Genomic DNA, 19,202 nt, shown 5'->3' on the forward strand with positions numbered 1-19,202 from the left:
TCCTGGGGTGGAGGAAGTTTAACCTGTGCAGGTTAATTGATAGAGCTAAGGGGGCTAGTCTCAATGATGCTGCTCAAGTATTTGGGAGCTTAAATAGGTCAAGTGTCCACCGTTTTGGGAGAAACTATGTATGGAGACCTACCCTGATGTCTCCAAGACATAACCATGTCCTTAAGAACAAAAGCAGATTCCTGGAGGGGCCCAGCAGCAGACAAGTGGATGATACTGCTCAAGTGGGGGGATTCTAGGGAATAGTAGGGACTGTGGCCAACTGGACAGCCCAGGTCTGGTCCGAAGGGAGCATTGGCTTCTCCATTCCAGCTCCTTGGGGCCTTGCCTCTAAGTGTAGCCAGCTGTGATTTGCAAGAAGAAAGAGAAATTGGCATTTTTTGTTTGTTTGAACATTTTTTAATATTGGTATCTATTTAAACATGTTCACAAGCCCAGAGTGGGCGAAGTGAACATGTGTCCCAGATTGGCCCATGGGTCTCCAGTTGGCCATCTCCGCAGGACTGGCTTCCACCTCCAGTGTCCTACCTGTCACTGGTGAGCATGGCAGGCCACTGGACTTGTCTAAGCCTTAGTTCTCACGTGCTGTAAAATAAAGGTTAGTTTCTTCCTGAGCATCCTGTTGAGGCTTTAATGAGGTAATGCTTTTAACAGCTCAACTTAGTTGGCCTGTGATGTGCACTCAGTAATTGATACCTGCCAATATTAGAAGTCATTCCAGCCGGAATGGGAATACAGCATCTTTTTGGTCCTTTCTCTCAAGGAAGTGTGGCTTTATCTGGCTGAATTGTTTCCTCAGGGCAGGGTGGGGTGCTTTTTTTCTGATTAAGCATATAGCATTCCCCCTCAGCAGTGCTTTCATGGTAAGAAGGTAATTATATAGAATTGTTAGCATTTTAGCCTTATGAGCCATAATTTATACGTAAAAATGTTAACAAGAGGAAGCTTGACTCCTGTTCAGTAACTCCTGACATTCAATTCATCTCTGGCAGAGGATTATGAATCCGTGTAAGTGATGGGTGTGGGTCACAGGGAGGCCTCTGAAATGATCACTGTGAAAGCAAGATTTTTGAGGTCGTGTATACAGTCTAACAATTTTGAGATACAAATATGTGTGTCAAATTTTTGCCCACAGTTGCTGACTTGAGTACTTCAAGTTAACCAATGAGGACTTACATTTGAAACAGATTTCACATCAGTGGTGTGTGCATGCTCTCTGGGTAAATGTTACAATGCTAATGAAAGATTTGCAAGTCCATGATACTTAATTCAGCTAAGTAAAGACATGTGTTAGAGATCTCTCTTTGAGCTACAGAGTTAATTTCTAATATATGCTCTTGGTCCTGGCTGATCTTGTATTACATTCAAGAGTTCAGAATTTTCTGGTCAGCTGCAAACAAGTATTTGCAGCTCTAATTTAATATGGGGTTTTGTGAAAGAGGATCTGTACCTGTAAAACTTAAAAGTATCTTATTATTTTCTTCATGAGACTAAATATTTGGCCCATGTGCGTGATGCCTGTCTCTTCGTCATTATTTTCTTTCTTATTCTTCAGCATTTAATTAGAATTTAATTCACAACTCAGATTGACTCCCAAGACATCTGAAGCTCGGTTGCATTTTGGCAGAATATCATTTGGGCATAATTTTTTGGTAACCAGAATCCAAAATGTAAGAGTTCCTAATAATTGGATCCAGGTTTGTGTAAAAAATTTATTCATTGTTTTCCACTGAAAAGATATTTCTTTCTTCCACGAGGAAGTTTCTATTACTGCTCCGTTGACTGGTTACCAGTTCTGTTTGAAATAGCTAAGAACAAATTACCAAGTTTTTCACCGAAAGCATAAAACTACAAAATCTTATTTTTCTACTCCTTTACCATTCAATGTTACAAAGAAAGAGAATGTCTTACTCTTAAGTCAAAAGCAAATTTTATAGATCTCCATGTCTCCTTTCATGTTGCTTTTCTCGTTTCTCCTTCAGGCTCTGAGGAGGTAATGGCCTGAGTAGGTTGTAATACATTTTCTCCATTCTTAGACTTCATATTTGCATAATTATATTTACAGAAACCTGGTGAGTGCTAATTTTGGCATTAAGAATGAACAAAGGAAGAAAAAAACTGATTTGCTCTTATTTGTGCCTCTTTTTCTAAAAGCTATTTAAGTCAGAGGTTTCAATAAGTAGAAATGTTTGAATTGGGGGCACCTGGGTGGCTCAGTTTGTTAAGGGTCTGACTTCGACTCAGGTCGTGATCTCAGGGTCCTGGGATTGAGTTTCAGGTCAGCCTCCCTGCTTGGTGGGGAATGTGTTTGTCCTTCTCTCCCTCTGCCCCTCCCCTGTTCATGTTCTCTCTCTCTCAAATAAATAAATAAAATCTTACCAAAAAAAGTTTGAATTTTGACAAGTATGATGGGATCTTGTCTTTTTTTTTTTTTTTTTTAAATGTTGGGAATCTAGTTTAAGCCAGGATTTTTTGCAGACTGACTACCTCGGATTCAGAACTTACTATAGTAATCACCTCTGTGTTGAGGCTAGAATGGCAAGAGCCATGCATGAGTCATCCGAGGCTGCTTTCTGTCCTGACCCAGGGCTGGTCAGCAGTGGAATCCAAAGCCAGCCAGCTGGTCTCTGAGCTGCAAAATGTTTTCTCATTTGTACAATGTGGGTGTTAAACCAGATGTTTAAAAAAAATTTTTTTTCTCTACTAAAATTCTCTTCTGCACCCAGAGGACACATGTTAAATGCTTTGGGAGTCCATTTTCATTAGAAGTAGAATTTGGTTTTTATTAATTATTAACATCTCTTCAGAAGAAGTAATACTGAAGTGTTGAGGTGGCTGCTTTTTAAGCAGATGGAGTTTATGGAACAGGTCCACCTAGAGCAGGTAGGCAAGATGGCGAGCCCCAGGCAGTGTGGGAGCTGGGAGTTGCCAGAGTGGGAGGGGGTGCATTGTAGTGCATGTGTGGTGAACTGCAGTAAGAAATTTTAAAAGGAGGAATATTATGTGCACATTGGAAGGCTTGGAAGGATATTTTTTAGAAGCTGGTAGTAGTTACCTCTGTATGGTGGGAGGGCATGGCTGACTTCTACATTTTTCTTACGTTCTTTTGTTATTTTCAAATACCCAGGGAACGTTTTTAGTCATAAAAGTGGGAAATGCGGGGGTGCCTGGGTGGCTCAGTCAGTTAAGCATCTGCCTTCAGCTCAGGTCATGAGGGCTCTCTGTTCAGCAGGGAGTCTGCTTCTCCCTCTCCCTTTGCCTCCCCCCTCCGCCCCTCATACTCTCTTACACACTCTCTCTCAAATAAACAAATAAAATCTTTTTTAAAAATGGGAAGTGTATGGGCGCCTGGGTGGCTCAGTGGGTTAAGCCGCTGCCTTCGGCTCAGGTCATGATCTCGGGGTCCTGGGATCGAGTCCCGCATCGGGCTCTTTGCTCAGCAGGGAGCCTGCTTCTCTCTCTCTTTCTCTGCCTGCCTCTCTGTCTACTTGTGATTTCTCTCTGTCAAATAAATAAGTAAAATCTTTAAAAAAAAAAATGTTAGGGCGCCTGGGTGGCTCAGTGGGCTAAGCCGCTGCCTTCGGCTCAGGTCATGATCTCAGGGTCCTGGGATCGAGTCCCGCATCGGGCTCTCTGCTCAGCAGGGAGCCTGCTTCCTCCTTTCTCTCTCTGCCTGCCTCTCTGCCTACTTGTGATCTCTCTCTGTCAAATAAATAAATAAAATCTTAAAAAAAAAAAAATGTTAAAAAAAAAAATGGGAAGTGTAGGGGCACCTGAGTGGCTCAGTAGGTTAAGCCATTGCCTTCGACTCAGGTCATGGTCTCAGGGTCCTGGGATCGAGCCCTGCATGGAGTTCTCTGCTCAACAGGGAGCCTGCTTCCCCATCTCTCTCTCTGCCTGCCTCTCTGCCCACTTATGATTTCTCTGTCAAATAAATAAATAAAATCTTAAAAAAAGGGAAGTGTGTGGTGTGGTGTACAGCAGGGCAGAGGGAGTGGAGCAGATTCACTGAGCCTAGAAAATACCCCTGACTGCTTCACCTCAAAGTGAAACACCCTGACTTCAGAGGCATCATGAGTCGGTTTGGACATTTGATGGAACTGAGGACTTTTTTGGAGCAGGTACCAATGAGAGTTTTCCATTTTAATCATTGAGAAGGAAGTGGAGATGAAGCAGTGTAAGAATCACGAGTTGGTATTTGGTAGGGATGGCTGGTGGTTCTCCCTGCATGAGTGGCTACAACAGCCCTCAGCCATTCTCTAGTGTCCCATTCTGAGTCTGGTTGGAAGCTTCTGGGACCTTTTTAGGATCCTGTAGACTTTGAAGTTTTCTTTAGCAATACCAGGTATCACAGGTGCCCCCGTGGTCATGGCTGTGTTGACTGCTGGCAGTAGGTAATGTCCTCACACAGTACCAGAGAGTTGTTCTTCATTGTTTGAGCAATGTGGAGCTCTTTGAATTTGGTGGGCATTGTGGGTATCTTTGCTAACATGTGGTGTCTGGGAGCAGAAGTTTTACCTTCTGTTAAAGGTGCTATTAACATTGAAGGTACCTTTGCTGGTCAGGAAGTTAGTTGGTCCCTTTTGTAGGTACTAATTGAATTGTTAAACTGTCTTGCTTTGAGCCACGCCCCCATGAATCTCATCCTCGTCCTGCTTCCTTTTCCTGCTCACCTTGCCTCCAGGTTTCTTCTAAAAGCAGTCCCCAGACTATTTAGTCATTTGTTTTGTTTCAGATTACTCTCTCATGCTGCAAACAGATTGAATCAATGTACATAAGGATGGGTTTAGGTAAAGTGTCATAATAGTAAAAAAGTCAGTGCCAGGGGCACCTGGGTAGCTCAGTGGGTTAAAGCCTCTGCCTTCTGCTCAGCTCTTGACCTCAGGGTTCTGGGATTGAGCCCCACATTGGGCTCTATGCTCAGCAGGGAGCCTGCTTCTCCCTTTCTCTCTGCCTGCCTCTCTGCCTACTTGTGATCTCTGTCATATAAATAAATAAAATCTTAAAAAAAAAAAAAGAAAGTTAATGCCAGATACATAGTCAAATTGTGTATGTGTGGACAGATACAGTCACACTGTATGTGATCCTCCTCACACTGTCCTAGAATTTCACTCGAAGGGTGGTTAACGGGGTTGGTACTACACCAACTACGGCATATTATAGTTCTCTGACCAGTCAAACTTTGATGTCCTGTCTGGGCTTTTGCAGCACTCGTCTTTAGACAGAATGGATTTGGCCACCTCCAGACGGCTCTGTGTAATTTGAGATAACCATGAACCTCAAAAAATAAATGTTTTAATCTAACTGTTCTTTGATCTCCCAACGCTCCAGATTGCACCACTTACTTGAATCCGGTGGGGAAGCACGTAATTGCTGACGCCCAGAACATCACCATCAGTCAGTACGCTTGCCATGACCAAGTGGCAGTCACCATTCTTTGGTCCCCAGGGGCTCTTGGTAAGTGGTCAGATAGAGTCCGCCACGTGGCCGGTGTGGGTGGTGACCAGTGCAGGGGTCCCAGTGTGACAGCCTTCAGGAGCTGGGCAGGTCTTGAACTAAGTGTAGCTTAGGTGTGCTTGGGCCCAGATACACTACCTGCTTTGTTGCCAATACTTGCTGGACATGCACCGGGCTCGATGCTGGGCCTCACGGCTCATCTTTTATTCACTTGGCTGTTACTGAGAGAGATGTAGGTTTGCAACATGATAGTGTGTGGTGATGAATCATATTAACCCCTTGGCCTCTGGGTCTCAGCAGTAGTCAGGGGACAGGTGACCTGCACAAGAATGTAATGGCTTCAGCATCCAGCATCGGCCATCTCTGTGCCCACATGGATATCCAGGCAATGGCACATGCTGTGAGTTTTCAGGAATATCCAGTTTTCATAAAACCCCCTGATATCATTTTCTTAAAGATTTTTATTTATTTATTTGAGAGAGAGAGAGAGCACGTGCAGGGAGAGGAGCAGAGGGAGACACAGACTCTCTGCAGAGCAGGGAGCCTGATGTGTGGGACTTGATCCCAAGACCCTGGGATCCTGACCTGAGCAGAAGGGAGATGCTTAACTGAGTGAGCCACCCAGGCGCCCCCTATAAAATAACTTTATTTGTTTAAACCATGTAGGCTGGGAAAAAAAAAAAAAACCCAAAATGAAGAAACAGAGAAAAGCAAACCCACATTGTCTGGCCAGATTCTGGTTAGGGCAGAGTCTGCTATCCCCTTTAACAAGCTGATGATACACCAGAGAGGATGCGCTAACTGGGCATAGGACATGGGCAGGGCTTATTTGTTCTGATGGGCCTGGGTGCGAACCCAGATTCTACTTCTTACAAGAGGCCTCTAACCCTTGCTGAGCCCTGCTTTGCCATCTGTAATGTGCAGATGATTGCCTTTTGGTTTGTGGTAAGATTTCCAGACACATACACATGCAGTATATTTCTAGAAAGAGCTTTTTTCTTTTTTTAGAAGTTTTTATTTAAGTAATCTCTACACCCAGTGTGCAGCTTGAACTCACAACCCTGAGATCAAGGCTTGCATGCTCCACTGACTGGGCCAGCTGGCTGCCCCTAGAAAGAGCTCTTAAAAAAATAGTAGCTGTTGGGGCACCTGCATTGCCTAGTCTGTGGAACATGTGACTCTTGATCTTGGGGTTGTAGGTTCAAGCCTCACATCGAGCGTAGAGATTACTTTAAAATAAAATCTTTAAGAAAAACACAAAATGAGCGGGGGAAAAGTGGCTACAGTTATCATCATCAGAACCTGGTCCTTGGGGCACCAGGGTGGCATCTCAGTCATTAGGCATCTGCCTTTGGCTCAGGTCATGATTCCGGGGTCCTCGGATCGAGCCCTGCATTGGGCTCCCTGCTTGGTGGAGAGCTGCCTCTCCCTCTCCCACTCCCCCTGCTTGTGTTCCCTCTCTTGCTGCGTCTCTCTCTGTCAAATAAATAAGTAAAAGCCAAAAAAAAGAAAGATAAAAGAACCTGGTCCTCAATCCTATTCCTTTAACATTGCCACTGAATCTTAGAATTTAAAAAAAAAAAAATCTGGCTAAGGGAAAAGTACAATAAAAGCCTGGATTTCTTCATCTGAACAGGGTAAATCTCAGAAAAATGCGACTGTAGGAGAGGTGAGTGCAGAGTGAGTGAGGATAGATCAGACCCCCACGGGCCTGACTCACTTATCCATGTAAATACCGCTGGGTCTGAATGCAGCGGGTTTTCCAAAAATAACATTATCTTAACATTTAAAGATAAAAACATTCTCTGTGGATAAACGGGAAGTGGTCACTCCATGTACGGCTGCACAGCGGAGGGGCTGGCCTGACAAATTGCAGGCTCCTTTAGAATGAAAGGAAGGGACGTGAGCGTGTGGTTGGAAAACTAACAGGTGGAGTGGTGAGGGCAGAATGTGGTGCTTTTCATGCACCGTGATTTGTGGGTGGACAGGTTCTGCTTCTCGGAGGTTCTTTCAAGTCCTGTCAAGGGAAACTTGCTGGGAGACGGAGAAGCATTCGGGGTAAGAGCACCAGCTTAGAGCCAGACACGGGCAGGGTTCGAGTCCCACATCTGCTGTTTAATTCCTTTGTGATCTTGGGCAAGTCCTTCAGGGTCTCGATAGCTGTTTCCTCATCTGTCAAATGGGGATAACACTTTCCTTCCATGGATGTTAGGAGGATTCCTGGGTTTTAAATGATGGAGAGGAGCAAATAAGTTTCCTCGTCGGAAGCTACTGTATGAAGTTGCTACACATGGAAGTATGAGGCATTCAGGGTGTGATAAAGGTGTCCCTCTGATGTAAGATTTACACTTGCTGCTTCTACCCCCATCCCTACCCCCACCCCAGACTTGGAGTAGTGGTTTTTCAAACTGGTCTTTTAAAAATGAGGACTACAACCACCCAATCCCACCTCAGCTGATGATTTTTTATGAAACTGAAATGTACAGCCTTGAATCCTATTAATCCTACCCAGCTTTTGTTAAATAGCAGCTCTGGGGACATGGCATAAATTAAATCTTAGTAAAAATAATAAGGATTTGTTCAACTTCTTTTTTTTTTTTTTTTGAATCTCATAAGGGAAGTTCCTGTGAGATCTGCTAACTGGTCACTGGTCAAAGACCTTGGTTCTTGTTAGCATGTCTGAATCTTGGGCTGTGGATTGGCTGGCTTTTACCCTCACAGGAAGCTTTGTACTTGAAATGCAGCGTGGCAGGCCGTACCAGCACATTTTACACTGTGACCCCTGACAATGTGAAGTTCTCATTGTGCCTCCTTTGCCCTACTCACCGGAAAATATATGTTCTTCATCAAATAATTATAGGAGGGGAGAACCTGTTCAAAAGAGATTTCCCTGTCCTTTGCCATCAGTAATTGTCCCACCTGGTTAATTGCATCCTATGTCATTACTTTTGCCCTGTGGGGGGAAGGGTTGAAATTGTCTCCTTGTGTAGTGTTCAGAAAGAATGCGAAATCGATCCCGCGCCAACTGAGGCCGGCTTCGGGGATCTCCAGCTGCGGTTGGACCGAGGCAGTTTCCATGGGATGCAGAGTGCTGGGGCTGGCTCTTGTGATCAGCAGAGCTAATCCTCAGGTGGCAGGAGGTTGGGCTGGCGCCTTTCAGCAGCACGGTGGGCGTCTCAGGCCTCTGACGGCTGTATGAAGAGCACACACTGGGCAGCCCTTGGGTGTCTGCCTTTCAGGCCTGATTAGAGCAAGAACTGCTTTGTAAATCACATAGGCATTCTAAACTATTTAATCTCAAGCCTAGGAACCCCTTGGGTGCAGACATACACTTTGTTGGGAATTTTGTGCATGATTCAGTGAACCATGCCAGCAAATACAGGACAAAAACTTAAAGCAGAAACATGGTTTGGGGGGAGTCGGGTCCTAGTCAGCAGTGGGAATTATCAGCCAAATACACCCCATCTGATGACCTAGAAATTATGTATTCCACGGTAGGCTTTTAGGATGAATTGTGACTTGAGTCTAAGCATTTGAACCCTGATGTCACAGAGGCAGTGGGCATTTGTGAAATGGCTGGCTGCAGTAGAGCTAATTAATTTTCTCTGAAATCACCTGGCCTGTCCCAGAGGAATGCAGGGCACGCGGTTTTCCTCCCTTAAAACCCGGATATTCGGGCCGAAGTTAGAATTCCTTTAACTCTGTTGTGTAGGCGGAAAGGAAGGTAATCTGGGAGGCAGGAAAAGTGTGTTCAAAGGTAATTAGGTTCGCTTTTCATAAAAGAATTCTGCTTTGCTTAGGCATCGAATTCCTAAAAGGATTTCGAGTAATACTGGAGGAGCTAAAGTCGGAGGGAAGACGGTGCCAACAACTGATTCTAAAGGACCCAAAGCAGCTCAACAGTAGCTTCAAAAGAACCGTAAGTCACACGCATGGAATGTGCTCCTGAAGACACGCCATTGTTCTGGGGGTCACGCCATGGTCTGATTGAATGTCTGTGAAACTGGAGAAGGAGGGGCTGTGGGGTCTGCCCCTCCTGCCAAGGTGGGCGAGAAATAGCTCGGCAACACCTCAAGCCTGCTCCACGCCCAGATAATCTCTCCAGCACACACCTCTCGGGTTACATGTCCTGGAAGGTGGGTTTGTGCTCTCAAGAGGGTGTGAGCTCTTCCCCACCAGCTCTGAGGTTCCACATGAACCAGCCGTGGTTTCCCTGCCAGAGAACAGGCAGCACTGCCGATCTTTTATTCCCGTTAAATGTGGTCCTGAAAACAGACCCCCCCCCAGGTCTGGAAGAGTGTGTGGGTGACCGTCAGGGAGGCCTGAAGGTCTGGTGTGTAGGTGGAGGGTTGGGTGATTTCTTCATGATATCGTGTCTGTTTTTATTCCCTTTTAGGGAATGGAATCTCAACCTTTCCTGAATATGAAATTTGAAACGGATTACTTTGTGAAGATCGTCCCTTTTCCTTCCATTAAAAATGAAAGCAATTACCACCCTTTCTTCTTTAGAACCCGTGGTAAGTATGGCCTGCCTGCTAGGTTCCCATCGTGAAACTGCTCCTGACCTCCATGACTTTTGGGGGCGATATATTGAAGAGCCCACCAAATACTAGTGTGAAACCAGCATGGTGAGGAAAAAAGCATCCAGAAAAAGTATCCAGAAAAGCAATTCTTAGAAGTTCACCCGACCTGAGTTGCCCATTGCCAGCTGGTTCAAGAGTAGACATGATGCTTGATTTTTTTTTTTTTTTAAGTGTGTGGGGGGTGCAGCTGCTGTAAGACAACCATAAATTAAAACCATTTGGGGGGGGGGAGGACAAAAAAGTAGCAGTTGATTTTGGAGATGAAGGGTAGAGCATGAAATAATTCCATCTTTTTTTTACCTGTTATCAGGAAAATGGCTTCTGTGATTGTCTGTTTTCAGGATTACATTAAGACAGTCAAATCAGTAACCCTGAGATTGCCTCTTTCTAGAAAGTTTGTTTAACATCTATGTATCAGGCCCAGTTCTAAATGCTTTCTTTCTTTCTTTCTTTCTTTTTTTTTTTTTAAGATTTTTATTTATTTATTTGACAGACAGAGATCACAAGTAGGCAGAGAGAGAGAGGAGGAAGCAGGCTCCCTGCTGAGCAGAGAGCCCGATGCGGGACTCGATCCCAGGACCCTGGGATCATGACCCGAGCCCAAGGCAGAGGCTCTAACCCACTGAGCCACCCAGGCGCCCCTCTAAATCCTTTCTAAATACTGACTCCGTTTACCCCCATCCCGACCCTTCAGAGAATTTAATCCTCCCATCTCCACTTATTAGATGTGGAGTTACACCCCCAGACGTTAAAGAGCCTCTGGCCGGGGCTGGGATTCGAACCCAGAAGTCGGACTGTGGGTCCACACTCGGCAGCCAGCTGTGCCGCCTTCCCTTTGCCGTCTGTTCCGCCCGTGCTGTGGCGTGTCTTTCCTCAACCTGAATCTCCGCTTTCAGATTCGGTACCCAGGCCTCCCGAAACCTGCCGCTGTTCCCTCGTGCCTTCCTGGTTGGGCTTTCTTGTCTGGCGGTCCGATGGCCCGCGGGCAGTCCGGTGCGACAGCCCTTCCTGCGTCCTCCCACGCGAGGTTGTTCTGTTCTCAACTCCGGAACTCATACTCTGGTTGTTGTCTTTTTGCCTGCCTGCCTGCCTTCCTTCCTTCTTTATTAACTATAGTTTCTGTGCAGTGAAGTTATTTTATAACACCTGGTCTCATTTTCTGAATTAAAATAGGATTCCATAGGGCAAAGACTATGTGCATGCTACATCTCAATGCCTGGCATATATAACCAATTAGAGGATTCGGATGCATTTATGAAAAGCTCACTTTGATCAGAATTAACACAGTTTAAGGTTAATTTTTCCCGTCGGAATCAACATGTCTATTTGGAGGTGAGGCAGAGGCAGAACATGGAATTTTATCACCGTTTCGGTGCCCTGGGATCTGTGGAGGCTGCCTTGCTTTTCTTGGCGTTGTGTGGCCATTTGCCGGGGGGTTCTCCCTGGGTGAGCAGCATGGCATCCTGGACCAGCTCTTGGGCCTCTCTTACTGTTTTAGTGTCACATTTTTTTTTTTTAAGATTTTTTCTTTATTTATCTGACAGAGATCACAAGTAGGCAGAGAGGCAGGCAGAGAGAGAGGAGGAAGCAGGCTCCCTGCAGAGCAGAGAGCCCGATGTGGGGCTCAATCCCAGGACCCTGGGATCATGACCTGAGCCGAAGGCAAAGGCTTAACCCACTGAGCCACCCAGGTGCCCCTTAGTGTCACATTTAAGCCCTGCTTCCAAGCCCTGTTGGTTTGGTGCTACTACCTGGTAGATGTCTCGATGCCATTTTTAGACTCCATCAGAACATTTGCTAGCGAAGGTCACAGCCATCCAGGACAGTTACCAGCATCACTCCAGAGTTCTGTTGTGCCTAAATCCCCAGACAGAGGAGCAGGGGCTGGCTTTATTTCTGTTCACAGCTAAACCAGAGTCTGTGGCAGCAGCCTGAACACAGTCCTCCTGCCCTTGGCTGCTGACCTTGAAACTCTGTCATGCTTGACAAGCTTCAAGAGTCTGGGTGACTTGACACTGTTTACATTTATTTGGCATAAAATGAAGCACATTCATATTTTTATGTTGTCTGATTTAAATTTTCATGAGCTATAACTACACTGTACTGAAAATCATTGCTGAATTGGCATATCTTATACTTTTCCCCACACTACCCAGCACCGTGTATTTGTGTTTTATTGAACGTCCAACATTTTTATTTTATCATATGTATTTTATTTCATCATCCAAGAGGATGAAGAAAATGTCAAACTGTGTGTAAACTAAAACTTTGCGTCTTTCTTCATAGCCTGCGACCTGTTGCTGCAGCCGGACAACCTGGCCTGTAAGCCGTGTAAGTAGAGCTGGTCCCGTCCGTCAGGTCCTGCCCGCAAGGCGGTGTCGGGGGGGTGCCCCTGGGTGCTCACTCTGGTCCTTCCTCCTCCCAGTCTGGAAGCCTCGGAACCTGAACATCACTCAGCACGGTTTGGACATGCAGGTGTCCTTTGATCCCGCGCCACACACCTTTGGCTTCCGTTTCTTCTATCTTCACTATAAGCTCAAGCATGAAGGGCCTTTCAGGAGAAAGACCTGTAAACAGGTGAGCTGCTGCTGTGCGTACATTCAGGAACACTACATTATTTATTTATTTATTTTTAAAAGATTTTATTTTTTGGGGTGCCTGGCTGGCTCAGTTGGTTAAGCCACTGCCTTCAGCTCAGGTCATGACCTTGGAGTCCCATAATCTAGTCCTTCATCGGACTCCCCCCTCTCATGCTCTCTCTCATTGGTTTTATTTTTATTCTCTTTATTTTTTAAAAGATTTTATTTATTTGAGAAAGAGAGAGAGCACAGAGGGAGAGGGAGAAGCAGACTCCCTGCTGAGCAGAGAGACTGATGCAGGGCTTGATCTCAGGACCCCGAGATCATGACTGGAGCCGAAGGCAGACGCTTAACTGACTGAGCCACCTAGGTGCCCCAATATATGTTTTAAAGTGACCCTTGTGCCCCTGGAATTTGGATGGTTCAACGTGAATATGAGGCTTTATCTCAGCAATTGGTAGATAATCCAGAATGTTAGGTCTCATGGACAACCCTCACTCTCCAGTTATCTACACACCTGCTATCCTACGGGGGATGAAACCTGGGAAAGGTATTACCAAGGAACCAAAAGAATTAAGTATTTCTAGTTCATCCTGCTGTATTTTATTTTATTTTTAAAAGATTTTACTTATTTATTTGAGAGAGAGAGTGAGAGAGAGCATGAGAGGGAGAAGGTCAGAGGGAGAAGCAGACTCCCCATGGAGCTGGGAGTCCGACTCAGGACTTGATCTCGGGACTCTGGGATTGTGACCTGAGCCAAAGGCAGTCGCCCAACCAACTGAGCCACCCAGGCGCCCCCATTCTGCTCTATTTTAAATATTAATTGGGTGCTCACTGTGTGCCAGTCACCATGTTTTATGCTGATTGAATCCTTACAACTCTATGCAACAGAGGCTGCTGTCACCCCACTCTACAGATGGGCAACCCAAGGCTCCGTGAGGTCATCTGGCTTGCTCAAAGTCACAAAGCTAGTCAGTAGAAAATCACATCTTGGAGCCAAGGCACTAAGCTTTCAGGGGCTTACTGATTGTACACATAGACCAAAGTTAAGTAGAAACTCAACAACCAAGTTCTTAAACTGAGGGCTGTCAGCAAGAGGGGCAAATGTCTTGTGGAAGACCATAGGACCGGCCTCTAGTAAGCACCAAGAGAGGTTTTTGGTCATGGTAGCAGAACCTAGCTTCTGTCCTGTTGAGTTTTGCTTTCCTGTGGGCTCTCACTTCTGTCCTTGACCTCCCGTCGAAATTACAGCGTGTAAAATATGCACAAACATGGGCAGGTAATTTCTTTCCTCACCCTTTCAATAAGTAAAGGGTATTCTAACTAGGTTCCTTGTCTGCAAATGAAATAGTCCTGCTGAGGGCCTCACTAAGTACAGACTATGACAGGGGTCCTGCGCTCTCCTGGGCTTTCCTATCAGAGTGAAGGTCAAATCCTGTGTAGCAGTTAAACAGGGTTGCTTACTGATCTAATTAATCTATTCTGAACATGGTCAAGACAGGTGGCAAGTGTCCTTCAGCTCTGGGAGAAAAGAGAGGTCCGGATGACCCTCATCTAAGAAGTGAGTTTTTAAAGGGTTGGTGTTGTTGCTTTGCAGGAGCAAAATACAGAGACAACCAGCTGCCTCCTTCAAAACGTTTCTCCTGGGGATTATATAATTGAGGTATGTATAATTCAAGAAAGTCCTATTACTAATGCTACAGAGTGAATCTAGTTCATGAAGAATTCCGACTGTTTACAACACCAAAATTTCAAGCCATTGAAAGTAATGCATAGTTGTATTTTTACATAGTTCTCAACATGCTTTTTTAGAAAGTTTATACGTAATCAGTCTTTGATGTTTCTCTCTCAGCATTTAAAATAGTTCATATAAATATTCTTATGAAACCATATAGTCCACATAATCATGATTTAGAATTTCTATACAGTATTCCTTTGTAGGAGAGGAAGAAATTCCTTCTTTCCTCCCTGGGTTCTTCCAGCTGGTTTAGGAATTAAATTGACGTGAGACAGATTAAGGGGAGAAAAAAACCAGAGTCTTACTCAGTGCGCACAGAGGCCCCAAAATGAAATTGAAACCCAAGGAAATGACAAAGGCAGGCACAGTTGTTATGCTTTTTGGACAAAGAGATAATAAATTTGTGAAGAATTGACAGGATAAAGAAAATAGATGTTTGGGAGCTTTAATTAGGAAAGGGTTCTAAGTGGAATTTAGGCTGAGTTAATAAATTAGACAAAGAAGTAACAAGGTTTGTTTCTACAGTTCTCTCGACTTTAAAGTCCCTATCTCAGAAAATTAAGAATGTCATTTTTACTTTACAGGGAAGTGAGGGTATTTGTCATATGGGAGATCTATTTTCTGCTTTCAGGGGGACAGAGGGATGGTCTGAGGGTCCTTGTACTATTTCTTTCTCCAGTAGTTATATTACAAAATATTTATTAGTAGGCCATTGTGTTACCTACTGCGGCAACCTGCTCTGGGCCCCGGCTACAAAAATATCTTTTTTTAAAATTTAGATTTAAAAACTTTTATTTTTATTTTATTTTAAAATTTTACTTATTTATATGTCAGCAAGAGAGAGAGGCAGTCATAGGGCAATGCAGGCTCCCCACTGAGCAAAGAGCCTGACTTGGGACTTGATCCCAGGACCCTGGGATCATGGCCTGAGCCAAAGGCAGGCATTTAACCGACTGAGCCACGCAGGTGTCCCTAAAAACTGTTAGTTAAACAGAAAGGAAAAGTTCTGCCCATTATATCTGCCTATACTTCTCTAGGTTTCTGCTGACATTTTCAATATCCGTATACATGAAGTTCTAAAATACCACTGAAAAAAGCAAGCAAATGATAGTATTTTTCCTCTTTTATTTTAGATTCCTTTTCCAGTATCAAACATACCACAAAAATAGGAATAAAAGAAAAATAGAAAAGGAAATGAAAAATTTGTTCACAGCCCTGCTATTTAGAGACGGTGAACATGTCTTAACGTTTTGGGAGACACACATGTTGTATGACTCGTTAGTAGTTTGTGGTTTTGAACAGACACACCCGCCGAAAGCATCAATGGCGGCCCAGTAAAATGAGCGACAGGATGCCATTATAATGGAGGATTGTTAGAACGTGGAACTCACTAGCTGAGCTCACCAGTGAATGAACAATGTTTGATTCACGGAAGGTGATGAGGTTGAGAGTGTTGAGTTGGTAACGCGGGGATTTATCTGATTTAATGTCTAGTCTCTCAGCTCGTAAACGAGCCTAGGCATCTGCTCGCCGTCCTCCTGCCCCCACACTGTCTACGGATGGAAAAGTGAATGAAATCTGTTGAGATGTTATTGCTTCAAAAAAATAATGATACAACATCCTCTGTTTTGCAGCTGGTGGATGATACTAATACAACAAGGAAAGTGATGCATTATGCCTTAAAGCCAGGTATGATTTTTTTTTTCTGCGTGAAATGTTGGCTCTGGAATACAGTAGACCATGCTATTTGATACTTTCTGTACTTCATGGTTTAGAAAATCAAAACACAGCATTTGAGTTCTTCTCTCTCTTTTTTTTTTTTTTTTAAAGATTTTATTTATTTGTTTGACAGAGAGACAGAGATCACAAGTAGGCAGAGAAACAGGCAGAGAGAGGGGGGAAGCAGGCTCCCTGCAGAACAGAGAACCCCAGGTGGGGCTCCATCTCAGGACCCTGAGATCATGGCCTGAGCCAAAGGCAGAGGGTTAACCCACTGAGCCACCCAGGCAACCGAGTTCCTCTCTTTTAAAAGATGTCCCCTCAGGGGTACCTGGGTGGCTTGGTTGGTTGAGTGACTGAGTCTTGACTTTGGCTCCAGTCACGATCTCAGGGTCGTGAGATTGAGCCCTGTGTCAGGGTCCGTGCTGAGAGTAAGGATTCTACTTAAGATTCTCTTTCTCCCTCTCTCCCTACCCACCTCACTCTTCCAAAAATAAATTAATAAATAAAAATGTTCCATCAAAACAACTTTCCTTCCATCCTAATGTCGATGCCTGGAAGACGGAGGCCAGTGTGGTTGGTGTGTATGTGTGGGTGTGTGTCTATGTGTAGCTGGGACCAAATAGTCACTTGTCCTTGGAAGAAAAGTGGTGGGAGGTGAGGTTTCCCAGGGCAAAATTCTCACAAGTATTTACTGTCTGAGTGACTCTGTTGAATAATATTTTACATATTCTTTAAAAGGAATCCTTTTATAAACACCAGACCAGTACTAACTAGAGAAAGTGGTCAGGGCTCCCAGAACCTGTTACACTGCTTATGTTTAAAAAGAGGAAAAGAGGGGTGCCTGACTGGCTCAGTCAGTAGAGTGTGGGACACTTGATCTTGGCATTGTGAGTTCAAGCCCCACATTGGATGTAGAGATTCCTTAAGAATAAACTCTTTAAAAACAAAATAAGGGGGGGCGCCTGGGTGGCTCAGTGGGTTAAAGCCTCTGCCTTCGGCTCGGGTCATGATCCCAGGGGTCTTGGGATTGAGCCCCGTATCGGGCTCTCTGCTCAGTGGGGAGCCTGCTTCCTCCTCTCTGTCTGCCTCTCTGCCTACTTGTGATCTCTGTCTGTCAAATAAATAAATAAAATATTTAGGAAAAAAAAAACACAAAATAAGGGAGAAAAAAAATTCTCTTTGAATTTGTGCTGCTTAAGTTTCAAGCCTTGTCTTTGACATTTCCCAGCACACTCCCCATGGGCTGGGCCCATCAGGGCTGTTGCCATCACTGTGCCTTTGGTTGTCATCTCGGCATTTGCGACCCTCTTCACCGTGATGTGCCGCAAGAAACAACAAGGTATCTCTTTGCGTGGTGTGTTCCCCCCAGGTGGGCAGGACATCAGCTAACAGGCGGACCCTGGGAGTCCTTGGGCCAACACCCCACTGTGCTCCCCAACCAAATGGGTATCTGGGAAGCCATGTGGGTCCTGTAGTTCCTAGCATTAAGATACTTGACTTTTTAACCGCAGGAGCTATGAACATGAAGCCATAATTCTGTTTCCAAACTTAGGGTAGTAAATTCAAGAACATAAACAAAGCCTGAAAGTATGAGCTACGGGAAAGGCAGGTGTTGGGAGTGAACTTTTTAGGGAGCTTGGAAATGTTTTTTATCTTAATCTGAGTGATGATATATACTTAGATTAAAGCTTACCGAGACAACTCTTAAGATTTATGCACTTTACCTTTGTAGGTTATACCTCAATAAAAGGGTTTTCTTTTGGTTTTGCCTTTTTTTTTTTTTTTTTTAAGAAGGTCAGCTCTGTTAGTCCTTAATTGGGCTGGTAGGTACACTTGATTGCAAGATCTGCTTCTGGGTGCTCTCCACTGACCAGAGTGGTCCCGATAGTTTTCTCGGCTTACCCAAGCTCATTTTCAGGTGAACAACCCATTTTGGCCATTTGTTGCTCCACTGGAGAGATTAGCTGTCCTGTTTCCAGTAGGGACCCCAGGGACTGGGGACTGGGAGTATCAACTATTGTTTCTTGAAGATGGCATTAGGTCCCTGAGTCTTAGGGCACAGGACAAAGCATTGCTTGTAGGCATCAACCCTATCTTCTTTTCCAATTTAGAAAATATATATTCACATTTAGATGAAGAGAGTTCTGAGTCGTCCTCGTACACCACGGTGCTCCCCAGGGAGAGGCTCCGGCCACGGCCCAAGGTCTTCCTCTGCTATTCCAGCAAAGATGGCCAGAACCACATGAACGTTGTCCGGTGTTTTGCCTACTTCCTCCAGGACTTCTGTGGCTGTGAGGTGAGGAATCAGAAGTCTCTTCCCTTCCCCCTGAGGAAGGACATGTGCTCCCTGTGTTCTCCACGCTCGCTCCCTCCCTCCAGGCTTTCTTGGGCAACACCTGCCCTCCCCCAGTGCCTAGCCCCCTTCCAAATTGGGGTCAGCCTCACACTCCTCCTTCAGTCTGTCCTGCCCATCACCAGCACGAAATGTTCCCGAATCCTTAGTCCTAACCCTTCTCAGAGGCCTCTTGAGGCACCTACCTGGCAGGAAGTTTGATAAACATCAAGAAGACCATGCGGTTGGGACACCTGGGTGGCTCAGTGGGTTAAGCCACTGCCTTGGGCTCAGGTCATGATCTCAGAGTCCTGAGATCGAGTCCCGCATTGGGCTCTCTGCTCAGCGGGGAGCCTGCTTCCCCCTCTCTCTCTCTCTCTGCCTGCCTCTCCGTCTACTTGTGATTTCTCTCTGTCAAATAAATAAATAAAATCTTAAAAAAAAAAAAAAAGAAAACCTTGTGGTTGTCTGGAGGGGTATGGCCCATGCCCTGGGAACACGCAAAAGGAGTGGGGGAAGGTGGTCACTCAAGACATCTTGGTGAGCCTTGACGGGTCAGAAAGAGGTTGGAAGATCAAGCAGGGGATTTAGACAATACTTTGGAGGAGTTTTGCTAAGAAAGGAAAACAATAATGTATCAAGGACTCAAATGGTCTGCCTCAGTTTCTTGCCTGTTCTCGAGTTAAACTATGAATATGTAGCTTTTCTATGTCATAGGGCTAATTTTAGAGTGAAGTTTGAAGCTCTCATGGAAGGCACACCCTATTTCTTACCAATGCAAG

At 44.9% G+C, this 19,202-nt stretch overlaps 1 protein-coding gene across 3 annotated transcripts in view; it reads left to right on the forward strand.

Annotated features, from left to right (window-relative positions):
- The window catches only part of IL17RD (interleukin 17 receptor D), a 70,195-nt gene that overhangs the window by 42,590 nt on the left and 8,403 nt on the right, over positions 1 to 19,202 (forward strand). Inside the window, exons 3-11 of one of the 3 annotated variants that reach the window (XM_013053150.2) lie at positions 5,341 to 5,466; positions 9,267 to 9,385; positions 9,863 to 9,983; positions 12,336 to 12,380; positions 12,475 to 12,626; positions 14,226 to 14,291; positions 16,001 to 16,055; positions 17,317 to 17,427; positions 18,200 to 18,384. In XM_013053150.2, the coding sequence (XP_012908604.2) occupies positions 5,341 to 5,466; positions 9,267 to 9,385; positions 9,863 to 9,983; positions 12,336 to 12,380; positions 12,475 to 12,626; positions 14,226 to 14,291; positions 16,001 to 16,055; positions 17,317 to 17,427; positions 18,200 to 18,384 (980 nt within the window). The remainder of the gene's footprint in view (positions 1 to 5,340; positions 5,467 to 9,266; positions 9,386 to 9,862; positions 9,984 to 12,335; positions 12,381 to 12,474; positions 12,627 to 14,225; positions 14,292 to 16,000; positions 16,056 to 17,316; positions 17,428 to 18,199; positions 18,385 to 19,202) is intronic. The other 2 variants (XM_045078693.1, XM_045078696.1) reach the window with 2 other exon arrangements.

The sequence above is a fragment of the Mustela putorius genome, unplaced genomic scaffold (genome assembly GCF_011764305.1).
Source record: "Mustela putorius furo isolate JIRA1106 unplaced genomic scaffold, ASM1176430v1.1 tig00000095_pilon_pilon_pilon, whole genome shotgun sequence".
Classification (NCBI taxonomy): Eukaryota; Metazoa; Chordata; class Mammalia; order Carnivora; family Mustelidae; genus Mustela; species Mustela putorius.